The following is a 27,405-nucleotide window of genomic DNA, read 5'->3' on the forward strand; positions in this document are numbered from 1 at the left end:
TGTAGCTCCTTTGGGAAGCAAAACTTTTGTATTAATTGATAATAGCATCTGTATACAAAAAAAAAGGTGTCGAAGGGGCTTAAAACGCAAGGAGGTTAAAATCTATGTATGCCTTGGTATGAATGTGGCAGCTATGCCTATGCACAACTCTCTTGTTTTTGTTGTGTGTTTAAACCCATGTGAAGCAACCCTTAGCAAAACACCTACATCTGCTGCACATGGAGGGGACAGTATCTGAAAGAATTGGAGCCCAACCTCCCAGTGCAGCTGGGCCCAGCTCCCATTAGCCCCACCCAGTGTGACCAGTGATGGAAGCTGGAGTGCAGAAGCACCTGGAAGCAAACAGGCCAGGGGGGACGGCTGCCCTAGATTCATCCCTCGTCTTTGAGTGTGGGGTAGGAGGCACCTGTGTGCACACACCTCTGTGAGATGCTTGAACAGGGCTGTTTGGATGGATGGGTACCACTGGGTGGAAGCCCTTTGGTCCTGAGCTGGACTTATGAGATGTGGAGCAGGTGTGTGTATTTGCATCTTAACCTTGCTGCTCTTTCCGCCAGAGGTGCTGCTGCCCCTACACAACCCAGCCTGCTTGGTTTATTTTCCTCTCTCCATCCATGTCTTGAGTGACGTGCTGTTGCTCCCTCATGTCTAGATGACCTGACTGGAGCAACCCTGATCCCAGCATCTCCAGAGGCATGGGCTCCCTACCCACTCTACACCACGGAGTTAACCCCTGCCATCCCACATGCTGCTTTCACATACCCAGCTGCTGCCGCTGCTGCTGCACTTCATGCTCAGGTGAGTCCATAATGCCGCCACCCCCCCTTTTTTTTGATGAGCAGGAATCTGTCTCCTTCCCCCTCCAGCTCCAACAGAATAGCCTGCACCTTGATCCTGTCGTTGCAACTGCAGGGATATGCAGGACCTGGAGCCTGTTTGGGGTTTGATAAGGTTACTAAATTGCCCTCCGCTGCTCACCCAGACAATACGTACTGGCTTGCTTTGGGAATCAGCGGAGAAGGACCAAGTACCAGGAGAGCCCAATTTGGTGACAGAGGAGCTGTCTCAAAGGAAAAGCTATCCCTTAGAGAATCCTGTACCCTAAGCCCTTCAACTGCTAGTAGTCTACAAGAGTGGCAGATCTGCATTAAAATAGGTGGTCTAGTCCAGGCATCCCCAAACTGCGGCCCTCCAGATGTCCTCGCCTACAACTCCCATGATCCCAAGCTAACAGGACCAGTGGTCAGGGAAGATGGGAATTGTAGTCCAAAACATCTGGAGGGCCGAAGTTTGGGGATGCCTGCTCTAGTCCCTCTCAGTGCAGTGGTAGGGAAGGGGAAGAAGACTTGTGTTGGTCTGCTATGTAGAGTTCATGAAAAGGACCTGGCCTAGAATTTGAAAGCATTGAAGTGAGGAAGATGAGATGCAGATAGAAACACTGAAAGGACTGGGAAGTGTTTTGCTGTGTTGCTGTACTGCTGGAGGCTGTCCCAATAAGGACTACATAGTGCAGAGAGCCAAAGCCCTCTATCTTTGTCCAAGCTAATGGCTTGCATTCGATTGAATTAGTATAGCCTCTTTGATAAAGGGGAAATAGATGTCAGCCTTTTTGCTCTACAGTCTCCCGATGCTCTTGCATTGCCTCCCATAGAATAGCATAGCACCCTGTCTCTTTTCTCCCTCCATAAGGGATCCCAAAATCTAGGGGAATTCTAGAATGCATTGCTTTACACAGGCCAAATCCCCTCCATGTGACTCTTTAATGTGCTTGCGCCTCCCTAGTGTGCAACTCTTTCTGTGTGTGTGATGTTTCTACACCAAGTGTGTCAAAATTTATGATCTCTAATATAATAAATGCATTTGACTACATTGTATGGCTTGTGCAGGCAGTGTGTTCAAAAGTTGAGTGCCTCCTGACTGGGAGAATCCTGTGCCTGATGCAGGATATCAGCCAGGGACAGTGTTGGATGTGATGCTTCGCTACTCCTGCAAAAGGGGGAGCTCAGAACAGTGGTGTTTTCCCCTCACCCCTTCTATCCACTTGGGTAGATCATTTCCCTGGAATGAACCCAGCAACTCGTCCTTTGAAATGAATGAATGTGTTACTCATAAAGCTTTTATAGAGTTAAACATTACTTCGCCCCTCCTTACTAAACAACTGTCAGCACAGCATTCCACCGAATACATGAGACTGGAAGACTAGTGTGTGAATGCTAAGGATGGGAGAAGTTTGCTGACAGCTGTTGGAAGGAAGCCTAACCAGGAGATACTTGCTAAGCCCTTCTGCCTATGTAGTTAAAGCAGCCAGATGAGGTGTTTTGTTGCAGTTCCACGTAACACAACAAGGGTGAATACTGTAGTCTCCCCAAAGTGATGCATCTTTGTTGGGGACAATAAAGACCCTCTCTCTTAAATGCTTGCTCCCATCTCTGGCAGCTTATGGGGCATTTTTCTAACAACTGTATCATCGTCTGTCTTAGTCACAAGTCAAATCCCAGGCAGCCAGGAATCTTATAGTGAATGATGAGATGTTGTTTCAAGACTTACCTGTGTCCGAGCTCTCTATTTTTTTCACCCTGGAGCTTTCCTCACAAAACCCCACTTTTTAGCACTCAATTGGAGCAAATTTCAATTTGGGTTTTCCACAGAGTGCTGTTTGTTCCAGTTGAGCTTTAAAGAGCAGTTTTTTGCAGGGGAAGCTCCAGAGTAAAAAAGTGGGTCACTCAGACATGGAGCTTTAACACACTGACCATGCCTGGAACAAGTGGAGGAAAGTAAAATGCAGTTAAGCCCCATCTAGACACCAGATTGATCCACTTTCTGCTGCCGCTAAGGACAAACACAGCCAATTCGGAAAGAATTTGTCCTTGCACTGAACACATGCACCCTTCCAGTGCAATCGCCATGGAGGCACTTGTAAGTCCTCCCATTCCTTTGCTTTCAGCTCAACCCTAGTCAGAATTGCTCCTGGGCTGTGGGAAAGAGTTATGCAGAGAAGCTGCTTTGTAGAAAGGTACATGAAAAGTGGGAAACTGCCAATGACTACAGACTTGCTGGAGTGTCTCCAGTACCAATGTTTCCCTCTACTAAAACACACCACTTCATTTCTGGGGTGGGAAACCTGTGGCCACATCCCCACAGGTGGTTGTGCTGCAAGTCAAGTCACCCCTGAACATTTGCCTTGCTGGCTGGGGCTGATGGGAGTTTGAGTTCATTAACTTCTGGCAGACCACAGGTTCTCCACTCCCTCCTTAGCCGAATGAACTAACAAATGACAATGCAAGAAATGTTCCTCTGTAGCCCTTCTTGCAGCCCAAGAAGAAAAGAGCCTCTAGACGGGTTGTTCTAGTGGTTTGAACAGAGATGACTACGGATTCTGTGTTGGCCCCCGAATGCTGATTCCACCCACCCCCTTCCCCATCCCACCAAATCTCCTGGCAGGACATTTCTACAATGCTGCAGGTTGTCATGATTAGTGGCAGCTGCCAACAAAATGCCTCTTGCCCCCTTCCCCCCCCAAGGGGCTCCCACAGCGGCCAACTGGTGGTTGAAATGATCCCTCCTTTGATGTCTTCAGTGACCTGCTGCCAGGATGCCTACGCAGGCCAGCCCTGAAGCTCAAGGCTGGCCCTGGAGGTGTGGGACACCATAGTTCTGGCTTGCCCCTGCTAGAGTGGAGTGGCTGTACAACAGCTTCATTCCTAGAAGCCTTTAAGGATGGTGGGTCCCGTCTCTGGAAAAAGGCTGGTAAGGTAAACATCATCTCTCTGCCATTTTGGGCACAACGGGGTTTTCCGCAAGCTTCTTTTTTTTATTATTTTTCTGCCCCCATCTCTTCCTTGGCAAGCCAGTGCATGGGCCTCCACGCTATCCACCCACCAAAAGCCCAGGCAGGATGAAATGCCAGGTATTTCTCTAACCCACCTATTGCCAACTTGGCACACATGACATGGCACCACAGCATGGCACCCCTTGTGTTGAAAGTGGCCCCACTGAGCAGGGATGGATTGGTCCTGCCTGTGGGAGGGGAGGAGCCTCAGCGGGTGGCAGGCCTGCCACACGGTGCTGTTGAGCGGGGTGGGGCTCCCTGCCACCTTTTTGCACTCACCACAGTCACGTGGTGGGAGGGGGGTTGAGATTGTAGTTGTAGCAGCAGCACACACGGATTTAATTTCCCCCGCACAGCCAACTGGTGCACACACACACATCAGTCACGCTATGGACTCTGTCAAGGAAGGGAGGACCCATCCTTGACAGGAGTCCAGAATATCCTTCTTCACACTTTCCAAATGTAAAAAAAATTCTGATTTCCTTTAATATAATTTTGTTCTTTTACTCCTTCACTCCAGTCTGATACGGTTGCTGCCTATGTCATGTCATAGAACTTCATAGGAAAGGGAAGATGTTGGAGAGGGTGGAAGTAGGGTTGGACAAATTGGTTAATTGTGGTTTCTCCTGTTTTTCCAGTCTTAAATCTGAGTTCACATTTCCGCATCAGTGCAATTTTTATATATATATAAAAAGGGAATTTATCCTAATATATACATTTTTAATCCAATTTGCATACTGCACATCTTGAAAACCATTTCCCTTATTAATAATAATAATAATGCATTTTTGTTCATATGTTTTCACAGATACATGTACTCTTGTGCACATTTTACCCCATTTTGTACATGTTGCTTAGCTGAGGAGCTGAATTGCAGACTTCGGAGAAGTGGAAGTTTTGAAGCATTGCTGAATTTCAGTTCCCATATTGTTTCAAGGGAGCATGAGTTACGAAAGTTAGGCTTCAAATGCTAGCTGAACTGAATTCTCTCCCTTCCCTAGGTGGAAATAAGGGCTGCAGTGTTTACTAAACCAAAGGGTTATGGTGATCTGACATGCAGATTTTTGAAACTTCACAGATTTCATAAGAACTCACATTAGAGGATGAGAGCAACAGTCTTATACGACATCTCCCTTTATCATGCGATACCTCTAAAGGTGATGCAGGCATCTTTTTTAAAAAGTGTGCTGCTTCACAGTTGCTTACTCATGTGCAAGTGTGATCAATTGAGTAGAGTCATGTATCCCTCATGATATGGACTGTTAGCCACAGTCCATATGTATCCTGTATCTTCCCTGTCATTGCATATTGAATAATTGTGTTTTGATGTGTGTCCCCCCACCAAGCCAGCTATGGTCCAAATTGAGAAAAAAAACATCTTAGCTGCCTTTTTGAAGCTGGTAATATGTACACAGCCCATATATAGAAGCAGCTGGCTTACTAAAGAGACTCTGGAGAGAACCGCCCATTCCGCCAATGCTCTCAGTCTGGTCAACAGAGATCTCAAAGCAGCCACCAGATACACAATTGTCATCTTAGCACAGACATAGAGCCAGCCTCTTGCCCTTCCATTGGGTTGTATGTGGACCTTGGGCAGCTGCATCTCTCCTGGCAGGATCCTGCAGATCTAGTGACTGGGGGTTTTCTTTCCAGGGTTAAAGAGCACTGCACAGCCCGGCCAGGGAAACTTCCTGTTTCCACTCAGTTGTTGAGCAGAAGGAACAAAACTAATTCCAGATGTGCGGGGGAGATGGATGTAGGAATCTGGGAAATGCTTTAGCTACAGCTTGGGAGTGGTGGGAGTTTGTGGAAGGGCAGAAATACAAAACATGACAATCCTGCTGGCTATCAGGTGGGAGAACTAAATGCAACTTTTAACTTACAGGGAAGGATAATGGTAAGAAAAAATTGAGGTTGGCAGGCTTGCTGCAGAGCAAGCCATACTGACAGACTGTGCAGATGTTGGAGGGAGTAAGAAGTCCAGTCCCCCAGATGTTAATATTGGCAGCAGATTTTTCATATAAATTATAGTGTATCTGGTAGTACCAGTACAAAGGTGTGTTAATCCTCCTGAACAACTTTTATATTACATCACATCCACAATGTATATTTGAAGCACTCTTACATCACTCTTAACTGTTATGGCTTCCCCTGAAGAAACCTAGGAACTGTAGTTGTTGAGGGTAGTGGGAATTGTAGTTCTGTGGGGGGGGGGTCACCCAAGTCTTGACACCCATAACAGACTTCAGTTCCCAGGATTCTTTGGGGGAAGCCATTATTGTTACAGTGGGTATAATTTAAGAGTACTTAAAATGTATGTTGTGGATATAGCCTAAGTTGCGAAAGGTCTTTAAGCAGAGGCTGCTGAATGCTCTAGCTCTGGATTCCTAGCGTTAAAATGGGAGTTGGACCTTCAAGGACTCCCCTGCAACTGCATTATTGGGTGGAGCACATATATTACTAATTATATTCACATTGGTCTTACTATTATGCCTTAGGAGGAGGGCAAAGGTCCAATTGCAACTGCCTTCATGAATCCTCAAAGGTCTGTTCCTCTTGGTTCCTGTGCAGTGATAAATTCCATTTGCTTTAGCTTGGGGATGGGCAACATGCGGCCGCTCAGATGTCCTAGGCTGCCCCAGCTATCATGGCCCAATTGTCAGGGATGATGGGAATTGTAATCCGGCAATGACTGGATGCCCACAGGTCCCCCATCGTTGCTTTTTCAGGTCATGGTTGTTGGGTTACTTCTGGACCAAACGCTGCTGCAGCAGTCCAGATGTTACCTCTTCTCCCCTGTTAAGTTGCCCTAGTCCCAAAACTTCTCAGCATTTTGCAGGTGTCAAAATAGGGGCTCATGTACATTTGATACCTCACTATTCTCACACAAAGGGTCCCTGCGCACAAGCCTCGCACACTACCGCACATTTTCAGGCTCCTTTTTCTGCTTGCTTTATTTTTTTACTCTGAAGCAGCCTCCTCTGCACCGAATTCTGGAGTAGGTGTGTCTCGTGTGCAAGAGAAGGCTATCTGCAACAGTTTAGTCATTGTAATAAACGTTGTAAGTTTTTTTTTATTTTGTTTTTTAACAGAACTTTAAAAACCACCACATCTTACTCTACCAGTGGTTGTACTTGTAAAATAGCTGCAACTTGAAATGTGGCTGGTCATGTTGACTAGGTGGTTAAGTTGTTTGGGAAGCAGGAGAGGTTGGAAGGGATCTATTTTTAAAATCTCAAATAGGAACATTTATTTACCAGAGACTTGGTTCCAGACGAGAAGAACCAGCTCTGATAAATGTGGACAGTTGGAGCATGTGATGGTTGTGATGGCAAGGAACAGCCAAGGAGTAAAACATCATCTGGGACCCAGGTGGAGCTGTGGTTAAACCACTGAGCCTAGGGCTTGCTGATCAGAAGGTCGGCGGTTCGAATCCCTGTGACGGGGTGAGCTCCCGTTGCTTGGTCCCAGCTCCTGCCAACCTAGCAGTTCGAAAGCACGTCAAAATGCAAGTAGATAAATAGGAACCGCTACAGCGGGAAGGTAAACAGCATTTCCGTGTGCCGCTCTGGTTTGCCAGAAGCGGCTTTGTCATGCTGGCCACATGACCTGGAAGCTATACGCTGGCTCCCTCGGCCAATAATGCGAGATGAGCGCGCAACCCCAGAGTCGGTCACGACTGGACCTAATGGTCAGGGGTCCCTTTACCTTTAAAGCATCATTGCAGAGTTGTAATATGGGGCAGGAAAGTGGCACGTGAGTTGTAGGGTGACTCTTAAGACAGCCATTGTTGCCACTATGTCATTTTTGTGGCAAAATCTACAGCCCTGCCGGTCATTCATCAAACGTGGCCTCCAAGGCATAAACTTCCCTAGAACTAGGAGTTGAGAAAAGATGTATCAGTTGCCTTGGAGGGGTAGGAGCAGAGAAGACATTATGGGACCTTACTAATGTTACAGGCTTAGCAAGCTTGAGTATGTCTCCCTGTGTCAATTATTCAGAAGGTTGAAGGGAGCAATACATGCTGCCAGAAAAGAGTGGCAGTCCTGTTTTCCAGAGGATCTTGAGGAATAATGAGCAACCTAAGAGAAGTAGCTTACGTAGAGTTTTTGGGAGCACTACTTTACCTGCCTTGGATGCACTGACATTTTCCCCTCCTCTATCATACTCTGTCATTCTCTTCTAGATGCGCTGGTATCCTCCCTCTGAAGCTACCCAGCAAGGATGGAAGTCTCGTCAGTTCTGTTAGTTTTAGTGAGTATCTGGCTTGGATGACTTGGCTCAAAATCTCATATTAGAAAGTGGGGATCGGATAGTTGGACACCCCGTATAATGAACTTTGTTAGATAAACCAGACACTGGGCATAACAGTTTTAAATTGGCAGCAGAGCCGGCCCTACTATTAGGCCGAGTGAGTGAGGCTGCTGCCTCAGGTGGTAGATGCATGGAAATATATGGTGCAGGAGACAGGGAGACATGGAATCAACCAACAAGTCAAATACATTCTCTTGAGCTGGTGACAGTAATGCAGCCTGGCCAGCCTCCTCCCATTGTCAGACAATTGGGAAAAGCCCCCAACAATGCAAGCAAGCAGAGACAGCTCGTCAGAGCTACACTTCCAGAGCTACACTACAGCCTTAATGTAACTCTGGAATTGGAGGGTTACATATTATTGCCCACACATGGGAATACCAGTGAAAGCAAGACTCCCGCATGGCAGGTCCCACTGCCCCCCTTCAGTCATAATGTTCAGAAGCACCTGTCATGTGAACAATGTGATTAATGCTGGCTGATGTTGCAGGTGCTTCTAGATGTTATGGCATGAAGTGGGAGAGGTGGCACACTCCCTGGTTAGGGGGGTATTGTCTTTTTCTTACTGTGTTATCTATTTTGTTTATGTTGCAAACCACCGTGTGATCCTTGGATGAAGGGCGGTATATAAATTTACTAAATAGCGACAATAGTAATGTTACTCTTTAGGTTAGACCAGGCACCCCCAAACTTCGGCCCTCCAGATGTTTTGGACTACAATTCCCATCATCCCTGACCACTGGTCCTGTAAGCTAGGGATCATAGGAGTTGTAGGCCAAAACATCTGGAGGGCCGCAGTTTGGGGATGCCTGGGGTAGACCCTTGGGGTCTGGGGTAGAGGATTCTGTCCTGGTTACAGTGTTTGAAGTAAGGTTCAACTGCTGGTCTTCAGTAGGTAAAATGGATGAGGTAGGAGCCTTTTGTCTGCCCTAATAATAAATAAATAAATAAATAAATAAATAAATAAATAAATAAATAAAATTATTTGTATCCCACCCTCCCTGGTGAAAGCCGGGCTCAGAGCGGCTAACAAGTAAAAATAGCACAGTGTACATAAAATCACACAATTAATTAAAATACATTCTAAAATCAATTCAGAATCAAATTAATGGCAGCCATTGGGTTACAGTTCTATGAGGATTACAGAAGGAGAGAGGGGGTCAGACTGTGCTTTGTCCAAAGGCCTGGCAGAAGAGCTCTGTCTTGCAGGCCCTGCAGAAAGATGCCAAGTCCCGCAGGGCTCTAGTCTCTTGTGATAGAGCATTCCACCAGATCGGGGCCACGGCCAAAAAAGCCCTGGCTCTGGTCGAGGCCAGCCTAACCTCCCTGTGGCTCGGGATCTCCAAGATGTTTTTATTTGAAGACCGTAAGGTCCTCCATGGGACATACCAGGAGAGGTGGTCCCATAGGTATGAGGGTCCTAGGCTGTATAGGGCATTAAAGGTTAAAACCACCACCTTAAACCTGATCCTGTACTCCACTGGGAGCCAGTGGCAGCTGGTATAGCACTGGGTGAATGTGATCCCGCAGCGAGGACCCCGTAAGGAGTCTTGCCACGGCATTCTGCACCTGCTGGAGTTCCTGGGTCGGTCTCAAGGGCATCCCCACATAGAATGAGTTACAATAATGGAGGTGATCACAGTGGCTAGGTCAGGGCGAGAGAGGTAGGAGCCAACTGCTTAGTGACTGCTGTTTATTCTAAAACTCATGTAAGGCCCATGAGCTTAGGTTACGTCCACCAATTATCGTATTTTAACACAGTTTTGACTGGTGTTCCCTGTAAGGAGATGCCTCTATTTATAATTCGGTCACTACACTACAGATCTCATATTTTTTTTGAAGTCTGGTCTCCTCTCTGGGCAAACAAGCAATGATAAGGGAGGATGGGGGTGGAAGCTACCCTCCTTGCATCATAGTGGGGCTTAGATGAAGGGTGTTCTCAGCAATGCTCTCTCCCTTGCTTTTTCAAGAGCTGCCTCTTGGTCCACGTTTCCCCCCTTTGTCTCTCCATGGAGTGATGTGCCAGGGATGAAGTTATCTGGATCGCTGGAAACCTTCCTTCCAAGCCCTTCCTGTGGGCACCAGCAAGGTGCTCAACTGCAGTAACTTGTCCTTCTTGTGAACAAAGATGTGGGCTTTCCTGTCCAGGACTGTGAACATAAACTGCCCACCCCCTCACCCAACTCAGTGGACTCTGCATGGTCTGTGTTCTCTCTTGCCTTCCTTCCTGCCTGCCTGCCTGTCTTGCCCTCCACTAACTCATACCAAACTTCCATTTCTGAGTTTCTCCTCCTGCTACGCTGAGGCCCAGTTGGAGAGACTCAGTTTTGGTGACAGACCCTTTTTCTCTTTTCTCTTCTCGTTTTTTTTCTGGTTTCCAGCTGGGTTCCTGGCACAAAAACGTGGTCTAGCTGTGTGTACAGTGCAATATCCAGGGCCTTCTTATCCTAAACATTGTTTATGCAGTTCCGCTGGAGGAAGTGAAAGACAATCAGTTTTGCATGTTTTCTGGCATGAATTTAAAACACTTTAACTTGGGTGTGTGCGTGTGTGAGTGTGCAAAGCTTGTTTTTGTTCTAGCATTTGTGTAACCATAGCAACGGGTCTTGGCCTAGCTATTGATCACTGAAGTTTTTCATCTTGCTTCTGTGAAGACTTTGCTTCTGGAAAACACTATCCTAGTTTTTGCCCTCCCCCCCCCAAAAAAAATCCCCTTGGCTTTCTTTTTCCTCCAGTTTTCCCTTTCCAATTTCTGCTTTGACTAGAATTTGAAAAAGAAAAAAAAAGTTTCTTCTCAAAAGTACAATGCACTGGGTTTCTTGTCCATTTGCCCTTCTCCAGTTAAAAGTCAGGGTTGTTTTTGTGTTTGTTTTCAGTCAGACTTCTATATATAGAACAGCTGTAAAATATTTAACCTTTTTTTCCACATCCCTCTGATTGGAGAGAATCCAGTCTTGCCAAATAATCAGCCATCCTTATGGGAATACCGAACAAAGATGTACGAGTATTTTTGTACCATGTGTAATAAGGAAGTATTTATGCATCATAAAAGATTTTGTGGTTTTTGTGCAATTAATTATTATTAAAGAGAAACTGTAATCTGTATGATAAGTTAAATGTTTAGTTAAAAGCTTGAAGAGAAAAAGACTTTTTCTGTAACTGATTCAGTCAGGCATAGTAACAAGAAGTTGTGCAATTTTCGTTAACATTTTATTGCTTGGTATTTGGAAGTGCTTTAAGTATTATTGGACCATGGCTGTCTCGCTTGTATTAAGATTCTTGAGAAATAAGTTGCTATATCCTATGAGAATGTGAAACTGGATAATATATGAATTGTACTCAGTGGTGTGTTGACTCTTTAGTGCGGTGGGGGCAGGGGTGGAATGTGGTTATTGACTTATAGTGCTCACAAGCCTGTCCTGTTTTGGAAATGTGGCATGGGGTTACATTTGTGCCACACCTTCAAAGTTCTATCCTACCACTTTAGCACCCATAACTTCTCGCAAAGAATGCTGGGAAGTGTAGTTTAAGGGTGCTGAGAGTTGCCAGAAGACTCCTATGCAAAGTGACAATCAGACCCTCTTCCCAGGGAGCTCTATGAATTGTAGCTCTGAAGGGAACAGCGTCTCCTGACAACTCTCAGCACCCTTAACAAACTACATTTCCAAGGAATCTTGGAAGGCATGACTATTAAATGTATATATGTATGCTGGATGTTGTGCATCTGTCTCCCTCACCCCTCATTCCTCATCCTCACTGTGGTGGTACACCTCTGAGTAGGACAGACTTGCTAGGCCACGGAGGGAAGCATACAGCAGAGGCAATTTGGGCAGGAACATGTGTCGATATCACACCCTCCAACATTTCTCAGATGAAAATAGGGACATTCTATTCTGCATCGGTATCACTGCTTGAGCATTTCTCCTGGTCAAGCGCAAATGTTATTAGAGGAAACGCACAAAACGGCAGTATGTTCAGCACATAAATCTTTCTGTCCCTATCTCTAGGAACTGAAGCTGTGTACCTCTGAACTACCAGTTGCTGGAAATGCCCTGCTTGTGAGCTTCCTTTTGGCACAAAAGGATGCTGGACTAAATAGACATTTGGTCTTGCTGATTTGGTGGTCTGTGCTACACCATTTCAGACTCTGCTTGTGTGACTCAATGCCCCTTGTATCAGAGTCCTGTCATGTAGAAAACTGCTGTGTTATAGGGGGAAAGTCCCTAGTTTTTGATATGGAGAGAATTTTACATGGGGTAACACCTAGATCCAGGCTTAGGCGCTTTGTTGAGAACTGGGCCTCACTTCTGCATGGTTGGAACGTAGCCAGCCTCCACCTGCCTGCCAAAACATCTACCTAACAGCCATCCAGTGAGTGGCTCTGGCTCTCGGCTTCTTCCTTCATCTCTGTGTTGCCTTTGTAGTACTCAGCAGGGAAAATGATGGGGACTAAACTGGAATTAGTTGCCTCTGCCTGTTGTTGGCTCTGGTTCCACGTGCCGTTCGGGCTCCTTGTCTTCTGCCCTGGCAGTCTGAATGGACACTTAACCACCGCAGAGCCTAGCCATATGATAAATTCTCATACCTGCCCTTTCCTTGAATGAATCCCACTTTTGTGTTTTATAGCCGCCTGACACGTCCCCAGTCATCTGCTGTCCCTGTCCTCTTTGCTTTGTGGTGTGCTTGCATCGAAGCCCAAGCTGCCATGACCAAGGGCCTCCTCTCTTACGCTGCCCACCAATTTGGCACCTCTGGAGGGGTGAATGGTCTTCCCTTTTTGCCTGCTGTGTGGATGCACCTGTTCCATTAGAGGGGCAAGATGCTCCGCCGTCACCAAAAGGCAGGGACTGTTTTCATGAATAAATGATAAGTAAACCGTTCATGTTGAAACGACTGCTCAGCCAAGCGACATTCTCCCCAGCACCAAATAACTCTTCCCCTTCCCCCTTCCTGCAGTGCAGGTGTCTCCCTAGTGGGCAGGACTAGGGAGGGGAGGTTGCAGGCAGGGTGGAGGTGTTTCCGCAAATGCAGGTAAAACTACACGGCCCCTTTCCCAAATCCATACACGGAGAAGAAAGCACAAAGCAGACATTGTCTCTTCCAGATACAAACTATTTCAACATTCAAACCCAGACATCTATGTATTCTCCATGTTATCGGAAGCATCGGTCACTGGATTCTTCTGGCTGTGTTTGATGAGACCTGGGCTTGCAACCCTGCTGTCTGGTGTAGGCTGGCTGATCTTGACTTTGGCTGTATTCCTTCTTGGCTGCTGGGAGGTGGCCTCTCCATCTGCCCCCTTACCCTTGCTGCTGTTGGCAGAGTCCCTGCCATAGGCACAGGGTGTAAAAAATCACCTTTCTGACTATGGGAAGATGGCGACATAGCACTGCTATTGCAGCGAAATCAGGCATGGAAAAAGCTTCCTGTCCTCCTCGCACCATGGCACAAAGCCACACAATTTTTTATTTTATTTTTTTGCCTTTCATCCTCTCCTTGCCCTCCCTCTGGACGTTTCAATTACCTGGATTGTGTAAAATGTAGTAATAATTTCTAATTTCTACTGTGGTAAAGTGGCTTTTTCTTTTCAGGGGGCACTGCCCATACAACTCCTGCTTGACAGGTTTCCTGCTTGGCAGGGGGTTGGACTGGATGGCCCTTGTGGTTTCTTCCAATTCTATGATTCCTTGCCAAGGGCCCCTAGTTAAACCTCTCTCTAACTTTTGGTTATCTTCTCCACATTCCCTACCCTTTTGCTAAATCTGAAGCCAGAGGGACATCATTGCTTATGAGAGGAAGGCAAGGCAGCAATTGGAGCAAAAATCCCAAGTCGTATCTAAGAACAGGCCCTTTTCTGGCAAAGACCTTCCATGATCTGTGTGTAAGCAAACAGAAGGGAAATTATTAATATATCTCAAGGCAGTTGACAACATAAAATGCAATATAAAAGCACAAAATGCATAATAAAAATAGGAACCAAAAAACAACACACAGCCCAATAACCCCTTCCACAAACATATTCAAAAGAAGTATATGGTGCTACTCAGCCAAAAGCCTGATTGAAGAGGAATGTTTTTCGCCTAGTGACTAAAGGTGCATAATGAAGGTACTAGCCAAACCTCCCTGGGGAGAGCATTTCACAAAGGGGCAGCCACTGCAGAACAGACCCGTTTTCATGTTGCAGGGTCTGAATAGGTTCATATGGAGAAGCAGTCCTTGAGGTATTGCAATCCTGAGCCATAATTGACTTGCCACCTGCCATCTTACAGTGCTAGGCTTTTGCCAGAAAGGCAAAAAATATTTTTTTCTGAGTGGTGATGGTCTTCTTCTTGGAGCTAGAGCAACGTGTCTAGCTTTTGGTTTCACTTGATCTTGTGTGTCAGTGAGGGACATCCAATGATGACTAGGGATGATGATGGTGATGATTTATTGCATTTATATCTCACTTTTCCTCCAAAGAGCTCAAGCAACATCTGGAAGGCCAAGGGTTCCCCACACCTGCTCCAGATTATTTGGGCATGAGAACATTTTTTTAAAAAAATGAAAGTACAAACCATGGAACATGGAGGTCTCCATTTATTCTGCCTGTGTTATGAAATAAGGGCTATATTGGAAGGAGTGAACTATAGTCTGTGGGTCACCTTTCCTGACAAAGCTCCTTCAAGAAATCGACTTGGCTGCCCTTTGGTTTCTAGGAAGCTGTCCTGTACCTGGCATGTGTTATTAGTCTCAGCATTGCCTGCATTGAGTGGTGGCAGCACTCTGGAGTATGACAGGTATTTTCCCCAGCCTTACCTGTTGATGCTAGCAGTAGTCAAATGGGGGACATTTGCAGTTGGAACATGTTATGTACTAGAGCCAAGCCCATCCCATATATGCAAGACAACTTATGCCAGCTGGTGGCGCTGTGCTCTAAACCAGTGGTCCTCAACCCCCGGGCCACGGACCGGTACCGGTCCGTGGATCAATTGGTACCGGTCCGCCCAAGGAACATTAAATACAATTAAATTAAAATTATTAAATCAAAACAATCTAAATAAAATATAAATAATCAATGCCCCCCCCCTCAGCGGGCCACGAAACAATCAACGCCCCCCCTCAGCGGGCCGCAGTAAAATTATCAAACGTTGACTGGTCCGCGGCGATAAAAAGGTTGGGGAGCACTGCTCTAAACCACTGAGCCTCTTGGGCTTGCCGATCAGGTCAGCGGTCTGAATCCCCGCAACAGGGTGAGTTCCCATTGCTCTGTCCCAGCTCCTGCCAACCTAGCAGTTCGAAAGCATGCCAGTGCAAGTAGATAAATAGATACCGATGTGGCAGGAAGGTAAACAGTGTTTCCGTGCACTCTGGTTTCCATCGCGTCGGAAGCAGTTTTAGTCCTGCTGGCCACATGACCCGGAAAGCTGTCTGTGGACAAACGCCAGCTCCCTCGGCCTGAAAGCAAGATGAGCACCACAACCCCATCATAGTCTTTGACTGGACTTAACCATCCAGGGGTCCTTTACCTTTTACCCTTACCAGCTTCTTTGCCCATCTAGGCATTGTCTGCAGACTCTTAAGCAACAACAGCTCTTCAGGGTCTTGGGCAGAAATCTCCTATACCTGCTCCCTTGTGCTTTTAACTGAAGGTGCCTAGAGCATATGTTCTTCTGCTGAGCAATGGTTACACCCTCTGTCCCTTCACACAGGTGGGGTACCTGTGGCTGTTGTTGAACTCCAGTTGCCATCACTGAATCAGCTAGCACAGCTGGAGGTCAAGGATGATAGGTGTTGTAGACCAGGCACCCCCAAACTTCGGCCCTCCAGATGTTTTGGACTACAATTCCCATCATCCCTGACCACTAGTCCTGTTAGCTACGGATCATGGGAGTTGTAGGCCAAAACATCTGGAGGGCCAAAGTTTGGGGGTGCCTGTTGTAGACGCACGATACCTGGAGGGCCACAGGTTCCCTATCCCTGAAAATGTTGCCTCCCACTTCCTTTCTTTTTACTCCAGTGGCTTCTCTCCCCACAAGCACCTGCTCAGTCTCTGCATTGATTCCTGCTGAATCGTTTCCCCCTCCGCTCCTGTCTGTCAAAACCAGCCACAGTACTCAGCTTTGCTCACCTAAGCGTGAATGACCCCTGGGGACCACTAGAGCCAACCGTGGGAGCACCCTGCCCTCTGAATTATAGACGAGATTGTTTAAATCCTGCATTAACATGGGCTGAGCATGAATAATTCACACGCCCCGTGCTTGCAAAGGGGTCTTGCGCATGTGCGCACACATCCTTCATAATAATCAAAGTAGGTCATAGCAGCAGCAGAAGCTCACTGCAATAAACCTGTGTGTGTGTGTGTCTGTCTGTCTTTCTGTCTGTGTGTGTATATGCACACACGCAGCTATGTTGACAGGCAGAGCAGATTCTGTCTTAATCTGGTGTGTTCATAACCAGCTTGTTGGGAGGCAAACTCCATATAGCACAATGGGTGTCTGTTTTTGAAGACAGAATCTCCCCCTTCTAAAAACAGACACAACATGGTCAGCTGTAAGTTGTTATTCCCTTAAACCAGGGTTGGGGAAAATTTTGGGGTCAAGGGCCATATCGCCCCATGGGGAGCTTTCTGGGAGCCACATTCTAGTGGTGAGCCAGAGGCATGAGTTGGCAGAGCAATGATCTTTCCAGAGGAGGAAGAAGGACTCTAGGACCCTGTCAGAGGCGTTATGCCTCCTTCCCAAAGCCCAGCTCCTTGCTTAGCCCGCTTTGGGAAGGTGGCAGGAGGGCTGGGTTAGATTTCAAATATGGTCTCGCTCCCACCCACCACTGGTGTGACAAGACAGTGTGCTGCCCGGGGGCTCCATGTCGAATAACTACTCTGGCCCATCATAGCTGTAGCCAGGATTCTTGTTGGGTGGGGCAAAAAGATCATGTGTAAAAATACACCCCCCCAAAGCGGACATTACAGAGGGCTGGCTTTTGTTAGGGGGAGACAAACTTTTGCGGGGGGGGGCGCAAAACCTCAGTTAATTGAGTCTTTTAAATGCTTTTCAATCATTTTTTAGGATTTGGGATGCACTGCTCCCCTCAGGCTATGCCCATGCAGCCCACTTGGTATGAAAAGTTGGCCGCCCTGATGAAGGCATTTTGGTTTTCCTGGTTTTACGAGAATTCTGAACATGGCTATGGCACCATCTAGGGGAAAGTCTCAGTTCAGCAATCCAAGAACTAAGAAGTACCGTATGTTGTTAAATGAAGGCCTGAGTAGTGGGTAGTGGGGGCATGAGAGGTGGTGTGTGTGTGTGTATACACAAACATACACACATGCGTATAGAAGGCTTGCCGATTGGAAGGTAGGCAGTTCGAATTCCCATGACACAGTTAACTCGCATTGCTCTGTCCCAGCTCCTGCCAACCTAGCAGTTCGAAAGCATGCCAGTGCAAGTGGATAAATAGGTAGTGCTCCAGCGGGAAGGTAAATGGCGTATCTGTGCACTCTGGTTTCCGTCACAGTGTTCCATTGTGCCAGAAGCAGTTTAGTCCTGCTAGCCACATTACCTGGAAAGCTGTCTGTGGACAAACGGTGGCTCTCTCGGCCTGAAAAGCGAGATGAGTGTTGCAACCCCATAGTTGCCTTTGACTGGACTTAACCGTCCAGGTGTCCTTTACATTTTTTACCTTTACACATGTACAAGCATATTATCAAATAGTAATGAACACAACTGTCTCTTTCTCACTCTTCTGATCTTAAAATTCAGTTCTGCAACGTTTATGCAGCAATTTCCAAATGTCCGTGTAAGCCCCATTATGAAGGCCTCGATTGGGCCTCAAGTTGAGAAACGTCATTAAACTGCATGGGAATGCAGCCTTTTTTCAAAGGAGAAAAACAAATCCCCTGGATTTTGCTCAAGTAAGAGCTGTTCGACAATGGAATTTGCTGCCAAGGAGTGTGGAGTCTCCTTCTTTGGAGGTCTTTAAGCAGAGACTTGACAGCCATCTGTCAGGAATGCTTTGATGGTGTTTCCTGCTTGGCAGGGGGTTGGACTGGATGGTCCTCGTGGTCTCTTCCAACTCTAGGGTTCTATGCTAGTAATAAAATAAGAACTGCAACCTCCAATTCATTTTGCTGCCTGGGAATACCTGTGGCCTATAGGTCATTATGTATATAAAAGGAAAAAGACAAGGTTGTTGTCCCTTCTCTACTTCTTTATACATTCTAGCTCTGGAAACATTAGCAATTACAGTAAGAGAATAAAATAAAAAGAGGTGCAAAGATGAACAGAAATTGGGAGGGACTCATATTCTTATGTTTAATATATAGTTTTAACATTTACAGAACCTATACGATCTTTAACAGAATTAGTGAAACTTGCAACTGAATCTGGATGTTTAGTGTAATATGCATTGAATAAAGTAAAAGCAGAAAATATGGATATAAATGGCAGCAGATTCCAGGAAAAAAAAGATTATAGGGTATCTGTGGTGGTGATCTGATCCCATAAGATTAACAAATAAGAGCAACACACACACACACACACACACACACACACACACACACACAAACACACACACACACACAAACAAACAAATGGCAACTGGAAATCTTAAAAAACAATGTGAGAAGCTGTATCTGTTTCAGGCCAAATTGCCTGAAGATTTTTCACTTCATTTCAACATTTATCAACTGAGATACTGACTCAGCAAATTAACAAATGATAAGTGTCTTATCAAAAATTGTTTAGAACAAGAAAAAGCCAAGAAATAAAGTGGAGAAATGTGCGGGATAAAAAGAAAAAAAAGCTGTCATCTGTATTGCGTTATATTATGTATTGCAAATTGCATTAATTGGATCACTGAGCAAATTGACACTGCAGAGATCAATCCAATCTCTGCCCAGGGAGAAGCAGCTTATGCCACCACCTTATTTGAAGCCTTGCAGTTTATACTAGCCAGGGTGATGATGGGTATACCTTCTCCTTTTTCTGTCACAGAAGAGATGTCCACATCAGGCCCCTTTCTGGGAGCTGGACCAGGCATAATAGCCATTTCCTTGAGATGATGGTGGCATTGCCTCTGCTCTGCTCTCTGTGCCTACAGCAGGGACCTCCATAGTGGTGGGACCCTGTCAGCCCACAGGAACATCTACTGGATCCTAACCTTCACCAGAAGTGTAGGCCAGGGGTTAGGATCACAACCTAAGACATTTTACAACATTTGAAGAATTAATTATGAAGACTGGTACTAACAGATCATCAAAAATCTACAAGTTGCTCTTAAAATAGGATAGTGGGCCAGAAAAAGTTAACAGATTAAATGGTAAAATGGGCTCAAAGTATTGGGGGGGGGGGGAATCCCACAGGACACATGGGAAATTTTGTGGCACAGAGTCCATAAATGTTATTTGAACATGGTGATAGGGAGACTTGTTAGACAAATATACTAATACTGTTTTATGTGCTTATAAGGGATAATGCATAATCCTACAGTTCTTGTTTTCAGAACTGACTTGTATCTGAAAAAAAGGAACATAAAAAGCTATTTTCAGTTTCAATTCCTTGTGGACACATCTGTATACATAATTACTTCCTAATCTCTCTCTCTCTCTCATATATATAGGGTACAAAAATAGGGCTCCTGTGACATTCACTTATACAACGCTTCTCAAGTTTAAAATATTGGCTTTATTGATATTAATCTTGTTCCATACTCAAAGAATGTCTATTGGTTTCTCCCTTGAGTGAGCCCTGTGATACTTAATGAAACTCTTTCTTACCCTGAGAGCTAGGGACAGGGGATCTGGGGCCTTCCAAATGTTGTTGGTCTACAACCCCCATCATCGGTGACTGTTGGCCATGATGGCTGGCGCTGGCGGAAGTTGGGGGTACAACATCTGAATTGCCGCAGGCTCCCCACCCCTGCTTGATGCATCTGCGTGGCTTCTCCCTCGTGTGAGTTCTTTGGTGAGAGGTGAGGCTTTTCCTCACACTGAAGCTCTTTCCACACTCCAAACATTTGTAAGGTTTCTCCCCTGTGTGAGTTCTTTGGTGAGTAGTGAGACTTGTGCTCAAACGGAAGCTCTTTCCACACTCCAAACATTTGTAAGGTTTCTCCCCTGTGTGTATTCTTTGATGAGAAGTGAGGCTTGGTCTGACCCGGAAGCTCTTTCCGCACTCCAAGCACTGATATGGTTTCTCCCCTGTGTGAATTCTTTGATGGTACATGAGGGCCGAACTCTGACTGAATCTCATTCCACACTCCAAGCACCGATACGGTTTCTCGCCAGTGTGATTTCTTTGATGGTATGTGAGGGATGAATTATGACTAAAGCTCATGTCACACTCCAGACATTTATATGGTTTCTCCCCCGTATGAATTCTTTTGTGTTTACTTAGGTATGAGCTCTGGCCAAAGCTGCGACCGCACTCCAGGCATTTATACGGTTTCTCCCTTGTGTGAGTCCTTAAATGACAAGTCAGGCTGGTGCTCGAACGGAAGCCCTTCCCACACTCCAAGCATTTATATGGTTTCTCCCCTGTGTGGATTCTCTGATGAGAAGCGAGGTCATTCCTCTGACTGAAGCTCTTCCCACAATCCAAGCATTCATGCGGTTTCTCCCCTCTGTGGATTTTTAGATGGGAAGTGAGGTGAAAGTTCTGCCTGAAACTCTTTCCACACTGCAAGCATTTGTATGGCTTCTCCCCTGTGTGCATTTTTTGGTGCCTATTGAGTTGTGACCTCCAACCAAAGTTCTTCCCGCACTCCTGGCATTTAAATGGTTGCTCCTCTGCGTGGATTTTGCCACGAGCTTCACGGTTTGGGTTCGAATCAGATCTGTTTGGAGACACAGGACAGTTGCTGGTTTTGTTTCTTTCCTCTTGGGTTGCAATTTCATAGCAGCCACTGGCTTTTGAAGCGAAGGACTGACTCTCACGCAGTGCTCCCTCATTCTCCATATCTTGGATGTCACCTTCTAGAACAAAAACAGGGAACTGATAAGAATCTGAGTTAGGCCAGGAGTCTCATATCACCCAAACATGTCAGATAACTCTTCTGATAAAAGAAGAGCTGAAAATACTTAGGTGGGAGGCAGTTCTTTTCCAACCTCTTCTATCTAGTATTGACTGACTGCTGGTGTGGTGTAGAACAAGGGGTGGGGAACAGTATACTGGCCATTGGGCCTGATTCTTGCCTGCCCTTCTCATGGGCTTTAAATGAATAGTGCAGATGGGAACCTTGAGGGAGACTACGAGACTGTATAAACTCATCAGAAAAATATCCACAAGTCTTTTGAAGCACCAGAGGCCAGTGTGTTGGACTGTTTCATATTCAAGCCACATTGGATTTTGAGATGGTCCAAATGTGGCCGAGGCAGACTCATATCTATTTTGTGGCGAATGTACAGCTTGATTTTTTACTAGCTAATCTGTAATGTGGATGGTGGCAACGAAAGACACTTCCCCACTCCTGTTACAAGATAAGATATCTTTATTGTCATTGTCCCCTTGCGGGACAAATTACTCGGTTGCTACATCCACTCAGATAAAGCATTCCGCATAATCCAAAATTACAAAACCTAATTAAAAACAGTAAATATAATACAAATAACAAGTAAAATAAGATGACTTCAAAGTCCAGGTTTTCCATTTAAGGCCAAAATCGCTCTAGAGAAGAAACTGTTCCTGAGGTGGGAAAACCTTTTCCAGATCGAGTGTCGCATTCTCTTCTGGGCAGCATGCCGGTGGTGGGCGGAGCCAGAGGCAAAAGTGGGTGGAGCAAACAATGTAAATTTGACCTGGTTTCTACACAGAGACTCACACATCCTTCTCCGCCCTCCATCCAGGCAAGAGGTATTATCAGAGTTCAAGGACACATTCCGGCCAGGCAAAAACACCTGTGGCACAAAGAGGGTCCAGTGAGGTGCATGGTCTGAGGAGAGCTCTGGAGCCAGACAGAGAGGTCTAGAGGGCTGCATTTGCCCCCTGACCTGAAGTTCCCCACCCCCTTACATTATACCCTCAATTATTTTGTGCAGCAGAGCTTCCTCAGCAGCGACACCAAAGCTGTGCAACCTGTTCCCTAGGGACATATGACTCCCTCCTCTCTCTTTTTTACTGTTGACTTTTAGGCAGTAAACAATGACAATGTGGTTCTGTTAGGCTAATGCAATTCTAGAATGGCTCTGGTCTATATTTCATTTATTACGGCCCCACTGTCCAATGACCTGATGTTGACCAAAAAGTTGTTTCCACTATGCTGTGGTTTTAACATTGCGTATTCATGTCTAATCAATTGCAGGTGTCAATGCAACAAAATTTTTGTTCCCCAGTGATCCCCTTTGTGATTTCAGTTAAATGGAAATGCAGGATATCAATGCTTTAGTAAATAAAAATACTGGTATGTCCCACTAGACCGGGTGAAGGGGAGCTGAGATGCTGAATGGCAAGAACTGTGCCAAAACATGTTAAGAAATGGAAAGAGGTGTTTTCATCATCTAGGGGCTCTTAACTCTCATCAGCCTTGCCCATATTGACTTGGGCTGATGGGAGTTATGAGTCCAAAAACGTCTGCAGAGCCACAAATTCCCCAGCCTTGAACTAGGCAGCCTTACCAAGAGAGGCAACGAGTGCACAGCTCTCCTCCATGACTTGCTTGTGCAGAGCTCTCTGGTCAGGATTCAGCAGAGCCCACTCTTCTTTAGAGAAATTCAAAGCTACCTCCTCAAAGGTCACCAGGCCCTGAAAGAAAAAGAAAACATTTCCTCCTCATAGATAAGACAGAAATATCCAAAAGGCCAGTTATGGCAGAGGTGCAGTGGGGAAGATGTCTATTATCTTGCAGGATTTACATCTTTCACGAGTTGCATTCATAGATTTCCTAGTGGACAGCTTTGAGAGACACAAACAGAAAGAGAAAGATTCATCAAGGTCCAGAAATGTGACCAGGGGGAACAGAGAAAACCAAGCTTCTCCTTTTGTCTCTGCAGGGAGTCTTGCCCCTACCTGTTTAGGTCGCACAGAAGCCATTTCCCATCTACCACAAAGTCGAGATGGCTGAGCATGTTTTTCTGGCACCATTCCATTATCTATAAAAACACACACACAAAGAAAGATAGTGGGAAGCTAGTAGAATAAGCAATGCATGTCCAAGTACACATGGGCATTACAAAGGCCTGCTTCCCACATCGTGATAGGCCAAACCATGGTGTGATGCAAATGGGCAGGAGGCACTGATTATAACATAGTTCCTCTGCAGAGAGCTAAACTAGGAACCAAAGTTTGGACGCCATGCTAAGCCAAGCCACGGCTGAGCTCACCTCAGTGGACCACAGCAGCAAAACGACCAGAGAGAAGCAAAGCAATCATGATCTCCCCAACTACCAGCCTCATACTGTGTCAGGTGTGGGGAACCTTTGTTCTTCCAATTGTTGCTGCACTACAAATCCCATCATCCTTGGCTATTAGCCATGCACCATCCAGAAGTCCTAAGGTTCTCCAGAGCTGCACTAAGCCATGGCTTGGATTAGCGAAACATGTAAGCAAGGCCCATATATTTTCCACTGAATGGATTTTGGATGTCGGCACCCATTTCAGTTGTTGGGGGTGGGGTGGAGCTCTTGGCTGCAATCAAAATATCGTCAAAAACTTGAGGCACGCTAGGGATTTCTTGCATAATAAATAGGGGCAGACCCAATTGAATTATGCCCCATTAATCCTTACACTGTAAGGTGGTACCTCTGTTGGTCTCCTGCATGACCCCTCTTCCTGGTGGACTGTGTCTGATATCTGATGGAGCCTCCTCTGTCTCGGGGAACCCAGAGCCCACTTCTGCAAGCAGTTCCAGCTCCTGAAACAGCAATGAGAAGCAAAGACACAGAACAGGAGAAGGCTTAGAAAAAGTATGATCAGAAGCAAAGGTTTGGGGTCATCCCTCCTTGGATGATTTCCCAAAAGAGATAAGACAATTAGTGGGGAGTTTTAGAGTCTCCTCTCTCACATTCCTGAACTGCCAGGATGAAATGCCCTCACCTGCTGCTCTTTCTGCTGCTTATCTGCTTGACTGAGGAGAAAACCTTCTGCCAGGGCCACTGCCTGGGAACTGGTCTCGGCTCCACATTCTCTGACCCAGCGCTCCATCTCCGCTGGAAGGATGGTCAGGAACTGCTCCAGGATCACCAAGTCCAGAATCTGACTCTTTGTGCGCTGCTCCGGCTTCAGCCATAGGCGGCAAAGATGGTGGAGCTGGCTGCAAACCTCTCTGGGCCCCTTGTCATCCTGGTAGCGATACCGCCGGAAGCGTTGGCACCATACAACTGAGCTACTTGTGTCCTCTCCCGGGGTCTTCTGCACCACCGTTCTTCCCCAGGATCCCCCACTGCTCCTATTCCTGATGGCATTGAGGCGGCCTCTTCCTTCTTTGGGGCCGGCTAAATCCTTCTTGCCCATCTTGGATTGGTGCTCCTCTTCCTGCAAGAGGATTGCTTTTCCCTCCTCCCAGTTTTTGCCTTGAGGTAAAGATGGCCCTAATTGGTGCCGTTACCAAGGCCTGCAAAGCCAAGACATCATTCTGTAAGTGCATTATTACTTTGCCAAGGCAGGGAGATTTCCCATAAGCTCAGGAGCAACCATGTCTTGTACCAAAACGAAAGGCAGTGAATGCATATTGTGAGACACAGGCTGGGATGAGGAAGAATTCCTTCACTTGAGGGCTATAGATTAAAGCCCTCATTCTGACTGAGGTTCAAAAGGTGCAGAACCTGTTGCACTAGTCCAGCTGCCAACCGGTAATACTTCTACTGGTAGGAAGAAAGGGAGGTGGAAAGGGGAGGCTGAGATTTTTAAATGAACATCTTGAGAGGAGGTTCTTGCACTTAGATTAAAGCATTGAGGGCCAGAAGATGGAGCGTTCCCCGCTTCCTCCCACCTTGGACCTTTCTGTGGTGGCAATAGTCTCTCCATTTGACTAGGGCTGCTAAGGGGTGTGGCTGAGGAAGGGGTGTGGTCTGGGGTGAGTCCTGAGGGCCATAGAGAGGCCACATTTGGCTCCCCACTTCTGACGCATTGAAGTATCCTGTTCACAACAGTAGCCAGACACCGCTCCCAAACTTTTGTGTCCATCAGGAATGGGGAGTTTTCTCTCCCTCTCCTGTTTTCCTCTCAATGTCTTTCTCCCCATTTCTTTTAATTATTTCACCGCACGCTTCTGCGGCCCATCCCCACCCCCTTCCCCAGCACAATGTCGCCACGTGAAGCAACGCATAAATGAACACAAGACTGGGACAAAGGAAGGAGAGTTGGCACCTGGTCAAGGGAGGCACTAATTCTAACAGAAGTACAGCTATCATTAATTGATTCAAGTTAGAATGGGGAGGGGGGTCCTGGATGGGCCAGCTGCCCTGCTGTGAAATGGGGCAAGGGTCTTGCTTGCTCTTCTCAGGCCTTCTATGTCCCGAACCTCCAAACACAACTCAATGTGGTGTACTGGTAAGAGCACTGGACTAGCACCTGAGAGCCCAGGGTCCAAACGCAGCCATATAAATCTCACTGGGTGGCCTTGGGGCCAGTCCTTGTCTCTCAAGCTAACCTACCCCACAGGGTTTATTTTATTTATATAACACCCTTCACCTGAAGATCACGCGGTAGTTCACAAAATAAAAGTACGAAAAACAACAACCACACAAAATGCATAATAAAACAAGAACAGAACCAAACCAATAAGCCTCTCCCACAAGCACATTCAAAAGCCACAGATTATTTAATTAGCCAAAGGCCTGAGAGAAGAGGAATGTGTTTTCCCAGTACCTTAAGATATGTAACCGAAGACATCAGATTAGCTTCCCTGGGGAGAGCATCCTAAAAGAGGGAAACCAGTGTAGAAAAAGCCCTTTCCCATGTTGCTGCCCTCCAGATCTCTCTGGACTTCAGATTATGATCACAGGATCTGGGGAAGTTCCTTTGGGGAGAGGCAGTCCTTGAAGTACCGTATTGCAGTCCTGAGCTGTTTTAAGTTTTTATAGGTCAGAACCAGGACTTTGAATTGGGCCCAGGAACGGTGGCAGCTAGTGCAGTTGAGCCAGGATCAGTGTAATATGCTCCAACCGGCTGTTCAAAAGACATCTGAAGGCTGCCCTGTCCAGGGAAGTTTTTAATGGTTGATGTTTTATTGTGTTTTTAATATTTTGTTGGGAGCTGCCCAGAGTGGCTGGGGCAACCCAGTCAGATGGGCAGCTAATAATATTAATATTAACAACAACAACAACAACAACAACAACAACAGCAACAATAGCAGCAACAACAACAACAACAACAACAATAGCAACAATAGCAACAACAACAACAACAACAACAACAACAATAGCAACAATAGCAACAACAACAACAACAACAACAATAGCAGCAGCCCCAGTGAGCAACCCAGCTGCCGAATTCTGCGCAGCTGAAATTTCTGAGCCGCTTTCAGAGCCAGCCCTACGTATGATGCGTTGCAGCAGCCACAGATTCATTGAGAGTTGGAAGAGACACGGAGGGTCGTCTAGTGCAACCCACTGCAATACAGGAATCCAGCCCACAGCCATCGCTGCAGAGAGGGCGGTCCATGTACTCCACCTTGCGCTCCTTGGTGGAAAGGTGGAATATAACAGCAATCAAGCAAAGGAAGCCTTCTCTCTGCAGGGTTTGAGCCTGGGCACCTTTTCCAGAATCAGGACCCCCCTACTCACTCACCCACCGTTCCCTGTAGCCCCTAGGCTCCCCTTTCCCCAAACGCACAAGGGCGGAGGCTCACCAGATCGCAGAAGGAAGGAGGCGCCGCTGCAGCGCCTACGGAAGCCAAGGGGCCACTTTCCGCTCCTGGAAGAAACAGGGCAGGAAGAGGCGTCCATGGGTGGGGCTGGCTTTGCTCCAGGGTTCACTTCCTCCCTTCCCCCCCCATAAAATAAATTCTCTCTAGGAATCCGACTCGATTCATTTAACCCAGTGTTTCCCAAATTTGGGTCTCGAACTGTTTTTGGACTGTTCCCGTCATCCCCGACCACTGGTCCTGCTAGCTAGGGATGATGGGAGTTGTAGTCCAAAAATCAGCTGGTGACCCAAGTTTGGGAAACCCGGATTTAACCCTTTGAGTGCCCCGCAACAAATCCTCTCCGTGGAGCATCCAAAACGCAAGCAAGCAATGCGCGCTGGGCAGGTGGTGCTTCTTGATGCGCGCCAGGCGGGGAGTCCGATAGGAACCTGGAGAGGCGCCGCCGCGTTTCTTTTATCGTTATTTCCCGTGCCGGTTGCCCTTCCTGA

General features: G+C 46.5%; 2 protein-coding genes across 10 annotated transcripts in view; one reads left to right on the forward strand and one right to left on the reverse strand.

Annotated features, from left to right (window-relative positions):
• RBPMS2 (RNA binding protein, mRNA processing factor 2) overlaps positions 1-11,482 on the forward strand; it is a 47,645-nt gene extending 36,163 nt beyond the window's left edge. The window contains exons 6-9 of one of the 5 annotated variants that reach the window (XR_009558525.1): positions 653-798; positions 3,522-3,752; positions 8,016-8,083; positions 10,111-11,482. Coding sequence is in view for 1 of the 5 variants with exons in the window: in XM_035131079.2 (XP_034986970.1) it covers positions 653-798; positions 8,016-8,078 (209 nt within the window). In the remaining 4 variants the exon portion in view is untranslated. Of the gene's footprint in view, positions 1-652; positions 799-3,521; positions 8,084-10,110 lie in introns of those variants that run through there. The other 4 variants (XR_009558524.1, XR_009558526.1, XR_009558527.1 and 1 more) reach the window with 4 other exon arrangements.
• Positions 11,483-12,741: 1,259 nt separating this feature from the next.
• On the reverse strand, positions 12,742-27,131 carry LOC118093172 (zinc finger protein 586). 5 transcript variants are annotated; one of them, XM_035132065.2, is made up of 6 exons: positions 26,900-27,131; positions 24,145-24,661; positions 23,851-23,962; positions 23,119-23,201; positions 22,728-22,854; positions 12,742-21,089 (listed from the first exon to the last, which is right to left on the reverse strand). In XM_035132065.2, the coding sequence occupies exons 2-6, from the start codon at positions 24,559-24,561 to the stop codon at positions 19,873-19,875; spliced, it is 1,956 nt and encodes a 651-aa protein (XP_034987956.2). In that variant the 5' UTR covers positions 24,562-24,661; positions 26,900-27,131; the 3' UTR covers positions 12,742-19,872. The 5 variants fall into 5 exon arrangements, with proteins under 5 accessions (XP_034987956.2, XP_034987954.2, XP_034987952.2 ...); XM_035132063.2 differs by having other exon boundaries at positions 12,742-21,086; positions 23,836-23,962; XM_035132061.2 differs by having other exon boundaries at positions 23,836-23,962.
• Between the last annotated feature and the right edge of the window lie 274 nt (positions 27,132-27,405).

Source organism: Zootoca vivipara, chromosome 14 (assembly GCF_963506605.1).
Source record: "Zootoca vivipara chromosome 14, rZooViv1.1, whole genome shotgun sequence".
Classification (NCBI taxonomy): domain Eukaryota; kingdom Metazoa; phylum Chordata; class Lepidosauria; order Squamata; family Lacertidae; genus Zootoca; species Zootoca vivipara.